Consider the following 17770-nt stretch of genomic DNA (forward strand, 5'->3'; position numbering starts at 1 on the left):
ACATGCAGACAGTCAAGCAGATGCATCAGATTAGCTACCTGGAAGAAATAAGAAATTGCCTGGTCATGCAGAGACAGAATTTGAAAAGCAAAAGCTCAACTAGAATGAATGTGGAGAGGGAGAGAAAGATAGACATGCACACGTGGCTTTTGTAGGTACATTGGCAGCAAATGGAAGACAAAGAAAAACACGATCCAAATGCTTAGCAGGGCAATTTGTGACGTGGCATGACGAAGAACTAACTAAGAACACTGGCTAAATAATGAATATTTTCAGGTTAAACAATTGTAGTAGTAGCAACAGGTGTCTGTGCCTATTTTTAGATGTAAATTTACAGTGGAGATTGGAAGCTAAGAACATTTACAGTGACATGGTAATGAAACTCTTTAAGATTTTGTGTCATTGATGTTTTTTTTCTAATATGTGCATGAAGAAAGACATTGAAAGTACATTCTTTGGTTTGCATTGTGCAGTACTCAAAAGTTTAGTTGCTCCTAATTTGCTGCTCTTGTGCCATCGGCCTTATCAGTTCTTCACTTACAAGGTCTCAGTGAGCACCACATAGCGCATGTTGTATTTTCTCCTTCCTGCTTGTATGACTCTTTTTTAAATTAACATTAACTCTCTTTAAATTAACATTTATTACTCCATTCTGTCTAATTCAAAAACTCTGCGTAACTATATTTGCAGTGTCTTCATGGTATTATCTTTGGTTTTGAAAACAAAGAAACAGAGGAATTCAGTGGCAATTTTTCATAATATTGCATTCTTTTTCTTCAATTCTTGTATAACAAAGTTACCCAGAAGTGATCACATAGAACAAATTAAGAAACTATATATGGATGGGTAGATGTTACTCAGTTTAAGAGCTGCTTTCTCCTCTACTGTGTGCTGTAGTGTTTCTCTGTATGATGCTCCCAATGCATTTTGTTAAGAGATAGATACAGTTATATTCTGAGAAATACTAAATGCATAATGTGTCTAAAAAGCCTATGTTACAGATGTGCAATCTAAAGCTAGAAAAGTTTAAAGTTAATGAAAATGTACTCTGGAAATGTTACTTGAGGAGCAATGAAGGATGGAAAGTACAGTAATACGCTCCTCCCCACGTTAACCTGTAGTGCCCTGGGAAACATGCGAGAACTTACTTAAGCTAAGAGCCAAAAAAAAAAGACGGGATACAAAATGGGGTTTTGCCTTGGGGAGGTAGTAGAGAAGAGGAGTGAAGAGGCAGCAACTATCTTAAACAAAGATATTTCTATCAGAAATTATTGTTCCAATTTACCCAAAGAAAGGTGGAATCCAACTGAGGTGCTGACAAAGCCATGGGGAATACGTAATATGAGCTTCACGGTGCATTCTGTGGATCTGTATTATTTTCACTTTTTTTAGTACTGCAGATGTTTTTAAGTAAGCATCTTATTTTATCTGTAAATTCTATCTAGGTGAAAATGATTGCTAGTGATCAGAATCCAAACTTGTCTCACCCCAAAGTGTGGCAGATATTTAAACCTAGAGTACTGTAGCATTTTTCGTGGCTGTGTGGTTCCTCAGCACTTTGTTAGTAGGGTATGCAGGGGGAAGGGAGCAAGAAGGCCAACAGCATCCTAGCCTGTATCAGGAATAGTGTGGTGAGCCGGACTAGGGCAGTGATCATCCCCCTGTACTCAGCACTGGTGAGGCCCCACCTCGAGTACTGCGTTCAGTTTTGGGCCCCTCGCTACAAGAGGGACATTGAGGTGTTGGAGCGTGTCCAGAGAAGGGCCACAAAGCTGGTGAGGGGTCTGGAGGACAAACCTTATGAAGAACGACTGAGGGAGCTGGGGTTGTTTAGCCTGGAGAAGAGGAGGCTGAGGGGAGACCTTATCACCCTCTACAACTACCTGAAAGGAGGTTGTAGAGAGATGGGGGCTGACCTCTTCTCCCTGGTGACAAGTGATAGGACGAGAGGAAACGGGTTCAAGTTACGTCAGGGGAGGTTTAGATTGGATATTAGGAAACATTTTTTCACTGAAAGGGTTATTAAACATTGGAATAGGCTGCCCAGGGAGGTGGTGGATTCACCATCCCTGGAGGTGTTCAAAAAAAGGGTAGATGGGGCACTTAGGGACATGGTTTAGAAGTGGCTTTTGTCAGGGTAGGTTAAAGGTTGGACTCGATGATCTTAAATGTCCCTTCCAACCTCAGCAATTCTATGATTCACCCAGAGAAGCTGAGAGGAAGAGAAATGTCTTCCACCAGCAGAAGAAAGTTTTATGGCATATGCAGTATGGTAGCGGTGAATAAGTCTACATCAAAAGGTCACCAGAGAATTTACTTTATATCCAACTCCCAATTTTATCACGTAAAAAGACGAGTTTAGGTTTGTCAATTTTTTCTCTGCATTTTTTTTCCTGTTGAGAATCCTTAGGATGCTCTGAATCCTGAAAAAATCATCAAGATGTCTTCAGAGCCTCTATTGTTGTCTGACTTGGTTTGTGAGAATTCCTCTGAAGATCAAGAGTTTGGGTCGGATATCTATGGCCAAACTGGAAGCCTCTCTATATCACTCCCCAACAATATTGAGTTTGTTCTAGTAAGTGTGATTCCCCATTAAATAAGAAGGATCAAATAACATTACAAAAGGCACCGCTTCCAGTGATCCATTTAATTATTTTCTAGATGCTAACTATGCCTTGGATTTTTTTCAGTGCTACAGTAAAGGCAAAACAATGAATGTATCTTCTACTGAAATGCAATTGGAATGATGCTTATCAAATAAAAGATATTTTAAAAAAAATAATAAATCATGTAATAGACATATCTTATATGGGACCTGTCCTAATAAAATAAAGAGAAGAAAAATCCAGGACGAAAGGATATAAAACCGGAAAAAAAATAGATGGTTGTTCAGCGTTAGTAAGGACTATTGTCTGTTCCTCATGTTAGGGCACATATAGATGCATCGTTTAGATCTTGTCTTGGGTGTGTTTCAATATTATTTTGTTTGACAGTTTTGTAGTGTCTAGGCAGCTTTGAGGGACTTTATGAAGGCTGTCAGAGGTGGGGAAAAGAGTTAACTTCTTATGGAGAAGCAGAGAAATAAATGCACCTGCAAATGCAGAGCCACATATTCCTTCTGCTTAAATACTTCCCAGCTGAGTCCTAAGGCTCTTAATGCATGGGGAATTGCTGGGAACCATAGATGACCATCAGGTTTAAAGGGCATATATAAATCTATACACTGATGATCCGTTTATCTTGCAGTACAGTGAAATGAGAGGAAAGATGCCGCATTGACCTTGAAAGCTGTGACTAGTTCTCATGTATGCAGATTCCCACGCTTTTTCTGGAGGGGTCTCATTTCCATAATGCCTCTCTGAGTGCACTAGTACAGAGCACAATATTCTACCTGCTGAGGTTTTTCGTATTTCCTTTTTTTAAATTCTGTTTCTCCAGGACCTAATCAAATAGTTATCTAAGCTTTTCACCTTTCAACGTTTGGGTTTTGGTTTTGTTTTTTTTTTTTGGTGCTTCTCTCAAACCATTCCTTTCATTTCCTTTTGCAGGCATCCGTCCTTCAATAATTTTACTGTTAAATTAAATCTATTTTTTTTTCTCCAGACCTTTATTTTTTCTTTGTCGTCAGTATAAGAGAAACATCCAGATTGAAATACTAGAATTTCTTCCTCTGATTATCATTTAAAATAATTTTATTTGTAAAATAAAATACTCATTTTTTTAAGGAGAAGACAAAGAGTGATGGAAGTAAAATCATTCATGAGAGCTTAATTGTGGGAGCATGAAGCACTGCAATGAGAGGGGAATGTAGGGAAGGCACAGTAACAGTGTAGTAATCATTTGGGTGGTTATTAACTTGCACTGATTAGCATTTCACACCTTTTGGTTTTTTACTTCATACTAAATTGTGCCTTTGGGCTTTATCTAAATTGTGCTGTATAACTGTAACCTTACACAATGAGCACATACCATGTTGTTGTTATATTTTTTCTTATTACTTAAGTGACAACAGTACATACGACTGGAGATATGGTGCGCTCGGACTTTCAGATATGAGGGCAGGATATAATTTGCTCCCGAGAGATGTTTGCTGTAATGTAAGATGCCTGTCCAAAACTGTGAAATACTGTGTATACCAGAGTATACTTCATTCTTTTATACTATAGATTGATTTACTGATATGTGTTAAACCATTTGCACTGTAATGTAAGGAAAATTCTCATATGAAAAACAATTAGAAGGTATGGAATAAACAAAAGGAATAACAAAATACATATTTTTATAAGCCAGTCATCTGCCTTGGTCCCTCCCTCTCTTTCCCTAAAATAAACCCAAAGATATATATATTAACATAAATGGTGTGCGGTCTCTGTTGTATAGTAGACAAGATTGAATTTTTGTAAAGATCCCATCTGCTCTTAGAATTAATCTGTTAGATAGAAGTTTTTTCTACTATATTATATCAGCTGGTAGTTTCCTAGCAGCATCATGCTGGAAGCTGATCTTGGTTACGGATTGCAACTAGGAAAAGGTATGTTGGCAGAATCTTTTCCCCCCAAAGATTCTACCTTAAAATTCCAAATTTCACACTGTTCTGCGTTGCCTAGGACAATAAGACACGGGGGAGAAGCATCTGTCTGCTCTGAAGCAATATCCTTTAAAAAAAAAGCTTTATCCTTCAATGGTTAATTTATAACTAATACTGTTTCGGTGCATTATAGAGATAGTCCTTGTTCCTTTAAAAAAAAAAATCTTTTTAAGTTCATGAAGCAGCTTCCTTGCCTCATTCTTTTCTCTTGCTTCTTTGGCTCTTACCTCAGAGTATGTGGAGGTATTAACAAGGTTAACATCTAGCCCTTTATAAAGCAGCTCATTGTGGTTTGTTGAGATGCCTTTTCACATTCTTTTCCTTCTCACTGAGGGATAAAATTGTAATCCGTCCTTTCTCAGCAGATGGCTAGGTAAAACACGTGCAGAAATGTGAGAAAACAGAGACCCACAATGATTTTAAAATATTAGATGTGTAGAAGTGTATCTTCTACCCAGCTACCAATTTTCAGTACAGAGCTAGGAAATTGGTAATTTTGAAATGAATTTCTGTGTTAAAATTGAAAAGCAGTAGGCAAAATGAGAGAAAACACAACCTTGCTCTTTAATGCTATTGCTAATAGGTGATACGGAAAGATGGTTTTTATGAAAATATTCTGAATTTGTGGGTGGATGTCAGGGAGAATGTGAGTAGCACAGTGTCTCACATCTTCTGTCTTAAGAATTTAGTGCCATTGACAAAGCAGCTCTCGGGAGAGAAATGTGATTTGGAAACATAATTATGGACTAAAAAATGCTGTGAATCTGTATCGTGATAGTTGGATTTAGCTATTCCGAAGTCATCTAACAAAATCATCTGTTCCTTTTTTTTCAAGGCTGAATGAAAAAAATTTAAGTGGCGATGTTTTGTTGTTAGTACTGCTCTGCAGTCGTCCATGGGTGGTAACTGCAGAAGTAATGTAGATAATGATTTCCCATTTGTAACTCATCCCGGGAGTTTGATTTGACCTCTGTGTGCGCGCGTTAGAAAAGGGAGACTTTTCTTAAGCTGTGGCTCACTTGTACAGTCTTGTCCTATTTCAGTATTTCTAAACTTCCATTACTGCTCCTAAGTGTAATTGAATTGATATGAGTTCGCAACACTGCCTGGGGGTGAGGGGGGCTGTAAAAAGAAGGTCTTTGTGACTGTGTTTAGATTCGAGTAGAACAAAATTCACCACTTAGAAACACTGGACTTAGAAATGATGGACTTGTAGGGTAATTGATTTTCACTTTTTCCATAGTAGGAGTTTTCTCTGGCACAGTAGCCCTGTTTCAGATGTCAGAATACAAATCTGTATACCAAGTTGCTGAAGGTAACCTTGATAAATTTGACAGGAATTTTCATCTCTTTGTGTATTTATTGATGACACTTAGCTCCATTGTCCTTCTCGTCATTTAGTCATATTTTCTTGACTTTAACTGTCAATAGGAATATCTATCAGCTGCTCAAAAATGTTAGAACAGTGTAGCTAAAATTACATCATGTTTACACATTTCTTCTTGAATAATTTTCTTGTAACACTTCCTAATGCAGACAATTATAATCTTCTGGAACTTTCGTTTTAAACACTAAGCAAACTTCTGGAAAAGCGATAGCAAATTTTCCACAAGTTCTGACTGAGTTACGGGTTTGAGCCCTCTCAAAGCACTGACAGCAGGATGAGCATGGTACAGAGCAACTCTACATGCTCCAAACCAGAGCAGTAGAAACTCTACGCATTCTAGAAATCAGATGCTGCTTGGGTAGAGGGGGAGGCTTAGTAGCTGAGAATGGCAAAGGGAAAGATACGGACAGGTGAAAAATAAACAGGAAGATAAGCATTAATTAGGTCGGAAGAAGGGAAGACAGCATCCCTGGGTAGATGAATATGGTGGAAGTTGAATAGCTGAAAAAGAAATGAAGTTAGTTAGTGTGGGAAGATCCACATTAAAAGCTGTGGCAAAACAGTCTAACTGCATTCTCTCCCAGAGTATGGAACTGACCTTAAGATCCCTTTCTCTACATGGCGTCTCTCTTTAGGTTAATAGCTCTGGGACTGCTGTTACAATGTGTGTGTATTTATCCCCTGATAATTGCTTTAAAATATTATCGTGTTCCACTATTGCCAGTTGCTATGTGAGGAAGCAGAAAATTATATTTTAATTTAATTGTACAGTTACATGCTAAACTTTCCATTTGTTATGTTTTTAATAGCAGCCACCTTATAGTTATTTTAAAATAGAGAAGTTATCTCATTCACTGTTAGCATAATGATTTGTCTACTGGGAAAAAAAAAAACTTTGTATCATTCAGAATTACTTCTTTAATATTCAGGGAATTTTCCTAGGGATTAGGCCTACCAACTAATGAGGTTTTTCTTCTGCTTAGTCATGAAAAAAAATCGTTTAAATTTTACCTCTTTTTCTAGCAATCTGATCTGTTGGGATAGCTAGTCCTCCATCAGTTCCTCCTATGCTTTAGCCGATGGTATTTTTAATGTTTCAATAAAAGTACTTTTCTGACTCTTGTGCAATAGATAATCCATAGGAATAGTAACAAGGAGGATGTCAGTTCTTGATCATGCTCAAGACAAACTTCATTAAAAACATCATCCACTAAGCAAACATTAAGGAATATTCCTGTCCCCAGCAATGGCCCTTCTGGTCAGTCTAGTTAACAGGGAAAATACGTGGGTCTCTGAAGTCTACTGCACACATAAAGCAGGGGGACAAAGACCCTTTCTGATACAACATATAACTTTTAGAAAGTACAATAAAATTACTAATATGACGCTATTATAAAGCAGGAGCTTTTACAAAAATCAATCTTACCACCCTCACCATCACCAACCTCCTTCCCAAAAATTTTTTTTTTTGGACTGGGGATCACATATGACATAGCAATAGGCAGGGATACAGATTTTTCTGCAGCCGTATTTGGATTTTTTAGTTAACGGGAAGAAATCAATTAATTGTGGGTATTGGAAGTTCTTCTCTTTTTTCTGCTCAGAAAACAAAAATGTATCGTGAACACATACAGCTAGAAGAGAATTTGCTATGGCGACTGGCGGGATGCAAGTATACATTGCTAAAATGTTAGGTGAACTACATAGCTCAGAGAAAGCAATTGCAAGTAATTTTCTGTCTGTAGGAAGGCCCAGTGTGATGAATACTACTCTTCATACTCCAGCTCTTTCTGTTGCAAAATTCACTGTCAAAAAACAGTTCTGCGTCTCTGAAATTGTCCTGTGCAAAGTCAAATAATGGGGATATGTGGTTTGTAGAGCAAGAATTATATCAGACAACTGCTGTGTTAGACCTCAGAACCAGTACCTTCTCCCAGGTTAGAGATGGTGAGAAAATACTCATTCTATGAACTAAGTGTAATCCAAAATTAGAAGTCTTCCCTACAGTGATGGTTGAAGCATTTCCCACATACCACCTGGCAGGATTGGTCTGGCTTTCTTTTCAGGAGTTAAAATCACACTATATGACTAACATCTCTTTTTTTGGAAGTGGAACCTTTTTCTAGCTAATGGAGAGGATTTCTTTCAGGAATACGAATATGTACCTCTCATGATGTAAATAACAAAAAAATACTAATGACAGTGTCAAATGTTCAAGTGTGGCAGACTCATGAGAACCCAAGGAGAATGTAATTGGGGCTTAGCTACCTTTCTCCTGCAAGCTTTAATAATGTTTTTAGCATTATGGTGGTTTTTCATTGAATGTGGTAGAGAGAAATGACAGGTACTTATTTTCACTATTTTCTGTTTCTATGGAAACCCAGTGTTTGCAGTAACAGTTTTACTGTAAGCTCTGTAATCCTCCCCCGGGGCTTCTAGCCAATGTGGTAACTTAATAATTCATGAGCTTTAAGCCCGAATTTGCTGGGAAGCAAACTGCGTTGCTTGGAGCCGTTTTCTCAGAGCCAGATTCATTTCCCTCACAGATTTGGTGTTCTTTTCTCCAAGACGTCTTTATAAAATACGCTCCATAAACCAAAGCAGTGTACTTTTCTTCACTTGTTTTTGAAACTGGGGTTATTGCAGATCATCTGGATAAGGCAGCTCATGAAAGAACGACCCCCCTCCTCTGCCTCCTGGCCTGCCGTAAAAAAAGAAAAGAAAGAAGGAAAAACCAAACACACACCATGAGCACTTGCCTGAAAAGGAAGATTCTAAATAGTGCATGAATCGTTGTTCAGACAATATGCAAACTGAAAGTTCAGCAGAGGTGATCGTTCTGTCTCAGTGGTTCGGGAGTGACCCCTGTCGATGATGGATTGCTCAAATACTGCTGTGCCATGGGATCTAGGATACGCTGGTGGGTTACATTATAAATGGGAATTCAGACACGGCATCGTTCTGTACATATGCTTTGACTTACTCTCGTGCTTAAACTGAGAACTGAAGACTCACTCTGTGGAGCACTGGGAGATTTTATTATTAGGTCAGTCTTACAGCAGCTATTAAGGACTTAGGTTTGTTTTGTTTTTTTTCAAGAGGACGAGCAAAAATTAGCAACTCTAAAAGGTAAACCTGATTAACAGAAAATAAACTTGAAAAGCTTTTTACAGAGGATACTCCTAAATGGACTGCAAACAAATTGCCTTATCATCTTGGAGTTCTGCATCGCAAAGCACAATGCAGTATCTAAGTGCATTCTGAAATATTTTCCTAAAAAGGAAGCTTTCTTAGAAGTATTTGCGATCTTTCCCCAAAGCAGCCTTTACAAGGGACTTCAGCTCTTAGGAGGAGCCAACATTATTTACCATTTGATCATGACTTTACTTCTACATTTCTTCATGTACTTACGTAGGTGTCATGAACAGTTGTACTTCACTAGCAGCCCTTTCTCTTACTGCTTAAATCCTCTTTCAAGAAAGAAATCGACACAGTATTTATGACAGTGGGGAATGACTGAAATGTTGATAATACACGTGTGCTTTCTTCATGAATGTGAGACCATCTGGTTGAAATAGAAGTTCAAAAGTCCTGCTGTGAAACTTATTTCCTTTTGTGAAAGTTTCTACAGGGTGTTCTCGAAAGCATCGGGACACGATGCTGCCCCATAGTGACCCATTTTGTAATGTTTTTGCAGTTGACAAACATGAGAAAGATTTTGACAAATTTGGCAAATGGAATGAAAATAAAATTCTGTGTTTTTCCTGATCATATGTAAAGTTAGTGTTGTTACTGTCTTGCAGGGTGCGGCAGAAATGGCAAGTCGGGGCAGTACAGCCAGGGCTGTCTCTCTGCCACCACACAGGCAATTGGAGAGCTGTGCTGGTTCAGTGCCCCCTCTGGTACAGGGGACAGTTTCCCAAGTTAATTCATGCAAATATTAGCTTGTGGAAACCGTAGGGTTTAGAGACTGGAGTTCAGTCATCTCATCCTCTCCCTCTCCCGCCCTCCCACCAAACCCAGGAATCTCTTTTCATGGTGTTTCTCTGCTAACTTGTGAATGTTTTGAAACAAGCACCTTTTTTTGCAGCTTTAAGAAAATATGTTGGTCAAATACCAGCAATTCCTAAAGTAATTCTATTCACCTGGTCAACATATTGTCCTTGTAGAGTTTGTACACACAGTGGTAGAAAGAATGCAGCATTACATGGCATTGATGAAGTAAACTGCCCAAAATGTGATGTGCACAGCAAGACTGCAATATTTTGAAGCCAAATGTTGGCAAGGTTTCTGTTGTCGTGGGGAATGACTAGCTTATTCTGAGGTCTGTCCTGGGTGACCCGGGCTTGCAGTGCATAGAGTTTATTCTCAAGATTTGTCTGGGACAAAAAATGGGGCTTTTGTGGTACCATCTTAAAATGCTTCTGATATTCATATGCCAACTCAAATTTTATTCTAGAATTATTGTCAGGTGTATTAGTATTCATTAAAAGAAAAGACTTTTTTTTTTGAGAAATTAAAGAATATCACGCTTATCAACATTTCTTAAATGGTTGGACTGAGCGTGATGAAAGGACTTTCTACGTAGCTTATTCCTGCTACCCACCGTGACAGCATTTTCAGACTTTTGTTCACAAATTTTTATTTTGTGTGCAGGTAGGGGTTTACTTGGTACTAGAAGAGTGAGAAAGAAACGTAGGGAGACACTGAAAGAAGATCAAAGACTAAAATAGAAGTTATTGTATGACTGTCTACATTACCATATGACTCTTTTCACTGCACTGGCACATATGTTATGGGACCAATATATATTTTAAAAATAACCTTTCTTCTTAGGAGTGATCAGTCAAATGCTAGATTCTGAAAACCCAGTTAAATACAGCTTTTGAGAAAGGACTGAGATGTTTGTAAAAATGTTGGGGTTTTTCAGTGTTCCCCCAGTTCTTCTCTGGACATAAGAAGCACTGAGGAAAATAAGAAAAACAAGGGAACAAATTTGTACCTTTTCCCTTTTCGTGGCATATTGGAATGGAGAGGGTAAAAGAGGCATTTGTTTCTGGGAGAAATGGCTACAAAACCATTATTTAAGGCAAGGGAAAGGTACAAGATGTGAGGTTTCTGCTTAAGGGGATTGATGCCCTAATGCGTCACTGTCTCTGCTTCAGAAAACCGATCTCCTATACATTGTTAAAGAATTTTATTTTTTTAAAATCTGTGTTCTTTATCATCGGTTTCGAATTCAAACAGAAAAGTGATCTGTAGTCTCTCTACAGACTACCCTTGCTTTGGCTCTGTGCATCTATTAATGCTGTACCTACATTCATAAATTGATACACGGTCAGGATATTTGCCTCGCAACCCCACACTAATTAAACCCACCAATGAGTTAATACAAGGGAGCTCGCTAATCCACTCCAAGCTCTTTGCCAGGCCTTTGTTGTCATCTTCGCATGTTATGCAAAAAAAGCCCCACAAACAAACAACCTCAGTAACAAAAACTCCCCACAGGCGTAATGCCACTCCTGCTCACCCAACAGTAAATTTCGTCCCTGTTTGCCCCTTCCTTCATGCTGAAAATGTACCGTCCCACACCATTGATTGCTTCCTTCCTTTTTGCAGAAACAGATGTCAGTTCAGTATGGTCCTGCTTTTCAGACAGTTCAAGGAAGCCAAGAAGCGAGACACTGCGCTTCTTTCATTTTTCTTCCTTTCACGTAAAAGAACAAGCAGCTATTTGACTTTGCTTATCAGAGCAATGTTTCTTATATTTGAGTAGCTTTAGCACTTGCTAATCATGCGAGTGATTGTAAAACCTGACTTATCGCTGCACAAGAGGTGGTTTCACTATGATGCGAGTTAGCACAGGAGGAGATCGCGCAGTTAGAGTAATTGAAGATTGTTTATAGCATGTAGCAACAAGAGGAATAAATGAGCTTTTGTTTAAGATACTGCTACTGGTGTGGCGCATCTTAGGTCTGAACTCAGCAAGGTAAAATGTTAATCCTTTTCTCTGTGTTGGTGCATTTCTTATCTCCAATTTTATGCAAGAGAGAACTGGTTTCTGTGTATTTTCAGAATAGCTGAAAATTATTATTTTTATTTCTTTCTGACAGTAGTTTGATCAGCCAGTCAGATTGCATCAAGTGCTCAGTGCCTCCCCAAACATAATTTCCACCACTCATTTGGCAATTAATAACTACTGGGTTTTTAAGTTTTTCTTATGATGTATTTGAGTTGTTTTTTTTTTTTAACACAGTGGCATGTGTCTGTTTTCTTCAAGCAATTAGAGTATAGTCAGTTATAATAAGAATAGTGCTTAATGCGTACTAACTAGGGCAATTATTTCCATATGGAGTTTACTGAGATTTGACATTTTGGTCTTACTAAACTGGACTTTAACGTTGTATAGATACTATGCATGCTCTTGGCTTTGTGCAGAAGATAAACTTGAGAAATAGACCCACTGAAGACTGAATTCCTTCAAAGGAAGTGGCTCCCAAAATAAGAAACTAAGTGACTGAATTCCCGTTAAGTTTCTTGACCCTAAACGGGTGTATCTGTCTAAAAAAGGAGTTGTAATGATAGCTGAAGGCAATGGCTCTTCAGATCATCGAAAACAGGTTTCCTTTGACATAGGAATAGCTTTGCAATTGTAAAACAGGGAACATCTGACTAACTAGTGCATAACGTGGGTGAACAGTGTAAAAACGTTCATGTCCCATTCCAGGATATACTAACATTACCAGCATGAGTGAGACCTTAGTGGAATATTTAGACTGTAAACTGTTCTTGAACAGTGATACCAAAGATTAGAGAAATTCTGGAGATGAGAAACAAAAGTGTAAGTTTAGGAGAAATGACCTGCAAGGAAAGGTGGAAGAACTTGAGGTGGCTTAGTCTTTTAAGGTTGCCTATTAGCACTGCTGTCTTTTCGTTCTCCTTGTCCTGTTGGTGGATCTCTCCTCTGACAGAATGCCTCTTCATCTTCCAGGGTTCTCAAATGCTGCCATTGCCTCAAAGTCCCCTTAATTATTTAGTGGCACAAGCTCAAGAGGACTCAAGGGAGGACTGGAAATTAAAGGAAGGAATTTAAAGGTTGTTAGTGAGGGTAGTGCTGGAATAAGGGAACAATTGATGAATAGACAGGTGAAAAAGATGGTGGTCTGCTTCAGTTCTTGAAAAGCACTGGAATGCAGGGACAGGAGCCAGGTTTTCTCTGTGGCTATAACAAGAAAAAGGGTGAATTGCAAATTTTGAAAGATTTCCACTTGTTAATGGAGTAAAGCCTGGCAAGAGACTATCAAATGAACCTCCAGAATGTCTTTCTCTGGATGTTTTGAAAGCAGACTAAGCAATACAACTTTTGGTAATGAATCAAATATAAATAGGCATCTCGGCTCAAAGACTTGACAGTCCCTTCTCTGCCATTGTCAGAGGAACGTCCTGCACAGGGTTCTGTGGCAGACAGTGTTGTATTCAACTTCAGTTATGAAAATGAAATGCTCATTAGCGCCAAAAGAATTTTTCAGAGAAAACCTATGTTGGAAATCCAAAAATGTAAAACTTACTTAAAATATAATATGTAACATTATGCTTGAGATCGATGGAGGTAAAAGAGCAGTTAACATTATTTCTTGAAGAACTTCCATTTAATGAGTTTTAATTCTTAGTTTCTTATGTTATATAATGGTACGTATGGTACATATGTATATATTATAAATTACTATAAAGTTCATTCTCTAATAGTAAGTCTGTAAATGGCTAGTCAGAATTTTTTAAGCATGGTGGCCTGAATACTTTCCTGGGATCGGTATATCCAGGACTACTAAAGATGCTGCTGCTATTCTTGAGTTTCACTTTGTTGTAAGCCGATATACATATCAGCAGAGTATTACCGTGTGCTTTCTTTATTCTTCTATTTTTTCCCTAATTATCTGCTACCGGTCATTGTTGGAGACAGAATAGTAGGGTAAGATGGACCTTTCATATGGAGGGCTGTTGTTACCATTTGTCTATTTTTGCCCTCAGCTCAGTTTATCTGTGGACCAGCATCTTCTGCTTCTGTAATATTGGATAGTAGTACGTATTTCTTCTATTTTTATCCCAGAATTTGAAAATAGTCAGCAGTACATTTTCAAATTTCTCTTTTCCCTTTCTGTAAATAGCATTTCATCGTGCAGAAGAGCTTGGTGCTCTGCTAGTGGTTTGTTTTACTTTCAAAACATCAGTTGTCTTCCGAATTAAGAGAACCGGCCTGGATCTGACTAGTGTAATGAAAGCGAGGATATTCCAGGTGTTTATTATATAGGGTACTTGCAGGCAAATATGAGTGAGCCAGGTTTGATTTACACTTTGATTTTGGATGGACATCTTCACCAGTAAATACGTTTTTCCCCGCAGACGTGATTAATATTGCCCATAATCTTCAGCTGGCAGGCTGCTGCTTGCCTGGTTTCCTCCTGATCCTAGGCTGCGTGTATTAGCTTTCTGTTCGTCTGTTGCACCCCTGTTTGGTGGCTGGATTACATTCCCAGCAGCACAAGTGAAAGAATAGTTTCCCAGAGATCTCGTTTGTATAGCATTGATCCCTTTTGTGCTCTTATCCTTAAAAATGGGACGTGGTTAATGTGTGTAAGGCATAGTAATTGTTTTTCAGTTTACTAGTAGAGGGTGTTGGCAAATTTACATTTAACAAATAAACTGCAGTCTCTTAATTGTCGTTGTTTCAAGTTCAGTTTTAAAGAGGACCAATGTTTATTTTATGGAAGTAATTTTGTAGCTCTGTAGGTCATGATAGTTTTTTGTTTTCTTTAAGGAATTTATTTTTCTTTGTGGAAGGAGACGTTTTACAAATTACACTAGTAGCAGAAATTAAATGTATGTTACATGCTAATCTTTCTAAATGAAAGATTTTTACAATTAAAATGATTCAAGGATTAAAATTAAATGGATTTATTAAAATTAAAGTCTCCCTAAGCAATGTTTTTGAAGGCATTGGAAATATTGATGTTTATTGCTGCGGCTTAGAAAGAACATGGCTGTGAGTTGATATCTCTTGAAATTACTACATATTTTTAATGATATAAAGCATGATTCCTGTTTGGAAATTGATGGTAAAGTTAGTTATTTTCTGCTTTGTTCCCTGTATTAACCAGATTTTACCTGTGGGCATCCCTGTAACTGTCCTGCCTGCTCCTCTCCTGGAGTTCATTGAGTAGGGAGAGCTGAATGCCAGCAGCTGTAACTGCTGCTGAACTGACACCCGCTTCGGTTTCTGTTAATATTTAGAGTTCTACAGGGTAACTGTTTGGGTAGTGCTGGAGGTCCTGTTTGTGTGGCCCTTTTGCAGGAGCAGCAAAGGGCTGAGGCCAACAGCTGGGAGAAGCAACCGCTTTGGCCACCCTGCTTGTGTTGCTTGCTACTGCCTGTTCCACAGCCTCGATCAGTCACCAGAGAAATACCGGGCGAAAGACTGAGTTAATGATAAAGGTTAAGAATGTGTTTGATGTGTTTTTATTGAAAATAGGTCTTCATTTTTTGTGATTTGTGTATTAGGTAGATAGAGGTAAATATGAAGGCGTAATGTTGTTGTAATGTAACTGTTACTGTGATGTGCTGAAGTTGTAGTATGGTACTGCACTCCACTTAATACAGCGTAGAATTCTTACCAAAGGAATAGATTGTACCATATCATTAAAGTGTTTGCTAGAACATTCTTAACTTACTAATTGACATCTCGGAAAGTAGTTGTAGGTAAAGAATCATCAAATACCTGTTTCTTGTGTGTTTCTTTGGGGCATGTTAGCAGTCTCTGAGGTCACAAGCATCTGTTGCAAATTAATTATCGCTGAATGAGGTTGTGGGATACCTGGAGACTGGAGCAAAAGTGAGGAACAAGGAGAGTGGAACAGCCAGAGGGCATGGTCTGGATTGCTTATCAAGATAAACTGAAGCAAATGAACATGCAAAGGTGTAGAACAAGGTGTGTGAGTCATGCTTACAGAATTAGGGACCGTTCCACCAGGAGTAGCAATTCTGAAAATATATCTGTCATAATAATGGTCAGGTTGCTTCAGATGAACCTGCAGCGTAATGCTGCAGTAAAAAGGCCAATATGTGATGCTTGATAAATTACAGTTAGGATTAGTAGGGACTTGATTTCATATGTGTGAAATACACATGCGTGTATTTGTATTTACGGTGTAGGTGGTACCAGTACTAGACTGTTACAAACTTACATTTTTAGAACTGTTCATGAAATGGTGTTGAAAAATTGCACTATGGGTAAGTTCTATAAAACGATTCCAGCACGTCTTCTTGAATTTCTTAACAGTGTTAAATTGCTTACTTGTTTGGAGAGGTATTTGATTGCATAATATATTTAATGACTGATATCACTGCCCTGTAAGAAATTAGCTTTTCTAAAGGACTCTTTAACCTACAGAAGAAAGTGTAACAAAAAGCAGTGGCTAAGCACTGAAACCAGGCATTTCCAAGCTGATGTTAACCCATGCGGTTTAACCGTAGGGATGAATAGCCTTTTGGAGCAAACTACCAAAGGAAGCAGGACGTACTGTGTTTTCAGATTTTTCAGGCCAACAGTGGGTAATATGCTGGAAAAATGTGTTTCAGTCAAGTAAAGGTTACTGGAGTTGATACAGTCAAATTGAAAGGATCTGTGATATAATGGAAATGTAACTAGAAGGTTTAATGATGTGCTCTTGCTTTATTTCTGTGAATCAGTATGAAGAAAATTCTGGTCGATACTTGGTGTGTTGTTGCACATACAGTGAATAAATTGCTCTTACTCCTCTAATTTATTTGTATACATAAATTCTCTGTCTGAAGAAATACTGCCAACGTCCATGGCTTACCATCCATAGTATTTCTTTTGCAGTCTGGCTAAACACACTGGTTTTGCTGGAAATAGGGTGGTTTAATTTGATTGATAAGCGGTTCTATCCATTGAATGTGTTTGAATTAGTGTATTGCTTCTATAAATAGTATATGTTGAAGGAGATTGCTTAATTGGTATTCTTGTTACTTTTAGTTTTGAGTGGATTTTAATGAACTCCATTTTACCAAAGGCAGTGTACGCCTCAGCGAGTGTAGCTTAGCCTTTGCCTGAAGTCGTTGTAATGTGTTCAGATCCTGTGCTTCATATACTCACATTATTTTAATGTTATTGCATCATGAATATGCATCAACACGATGTTTTTACATGCAAAGTAATTGCTATTAAAAGTCTTCTATGCTATTCCATGTAATTTTATCTAGATCAGAGAGTACTGTTTCATATGCTTTGGGAATTAAAAAATTTAAATACTTAGTGCAGCTTTTAAAAAAAAAACGAACAACATATCTACCTGTATTTTTATGTTGAAGTGTGTACATGAAACTCTTGTTTATTTTTTTTAATGTTGTTTGCTTTTTAGTGAGAGGTTTATGGTGAGGTTAAACAAGAACGGAGGCCCCAGGAATCCAGAGAAGATAGATCGAATGTGTGCACTTTTCACAGTACGTGTCCGTTCCCTTTCTTCTTCCCTTATAGTAGTATAATTGTAGATGTAGTCACCCTCAGGGGGAAAAAAACAATTCTTCCTTTCCAATATGTTGAGTAGAATGGAAGCTGTTTCTAAGTTTTGTTATGTTTATAATTAAATGTTAACATAAGAAAATGGACATACATCTAAATTATTTTTATGGCTAAGTAAATGTTCTGAAGTACTTCCTTTTAAGTGCATTTTTTCCTGCTTATAGTTTGAAATTTTGAATATTTTCATTGCATGTACTAT

General features: G+C 37.9%; 1 protein-coding gene across 1 annotated transcript in view; it reads left to right on the forward strand.

Annotated features, from left to right (window-relative positions):
• DOCK3 (dedicator of cytokinesis 3) overlaps positions 1-17770 on the forward strand; it is a 220575-nt gene that overhangs the window by 95675 nt on the left and 107130 nt on the right. Inside the window, exon 10 of the mRNA XM_054216455.1 lies at positions 17411-17492. Within this exon, the coding sequence (XP_054072430.1) occupies positions 17411-17492 (82 nt within the window). The remainder of the gene's footprint in view (positions 1-17410; positions 17493-17770) is intronic.

The sequence above is a fragment of the Rissa tridactyla genome, chromosome 10 (genome assembly GCF_028500815.1).
Source record: "Rissa tridactyla isolate bRisTri1 chromosome 10, bRisTri1.patW.cur.20221130, whole genome shotgun sequence".
Classification (NCBI taxonomy): domain Eukaryota; kingdom Metazoa; phylum Chordata; class Aves; order Charadriiformes; family Laridae; genus Rissa; species Rissa tridactyla.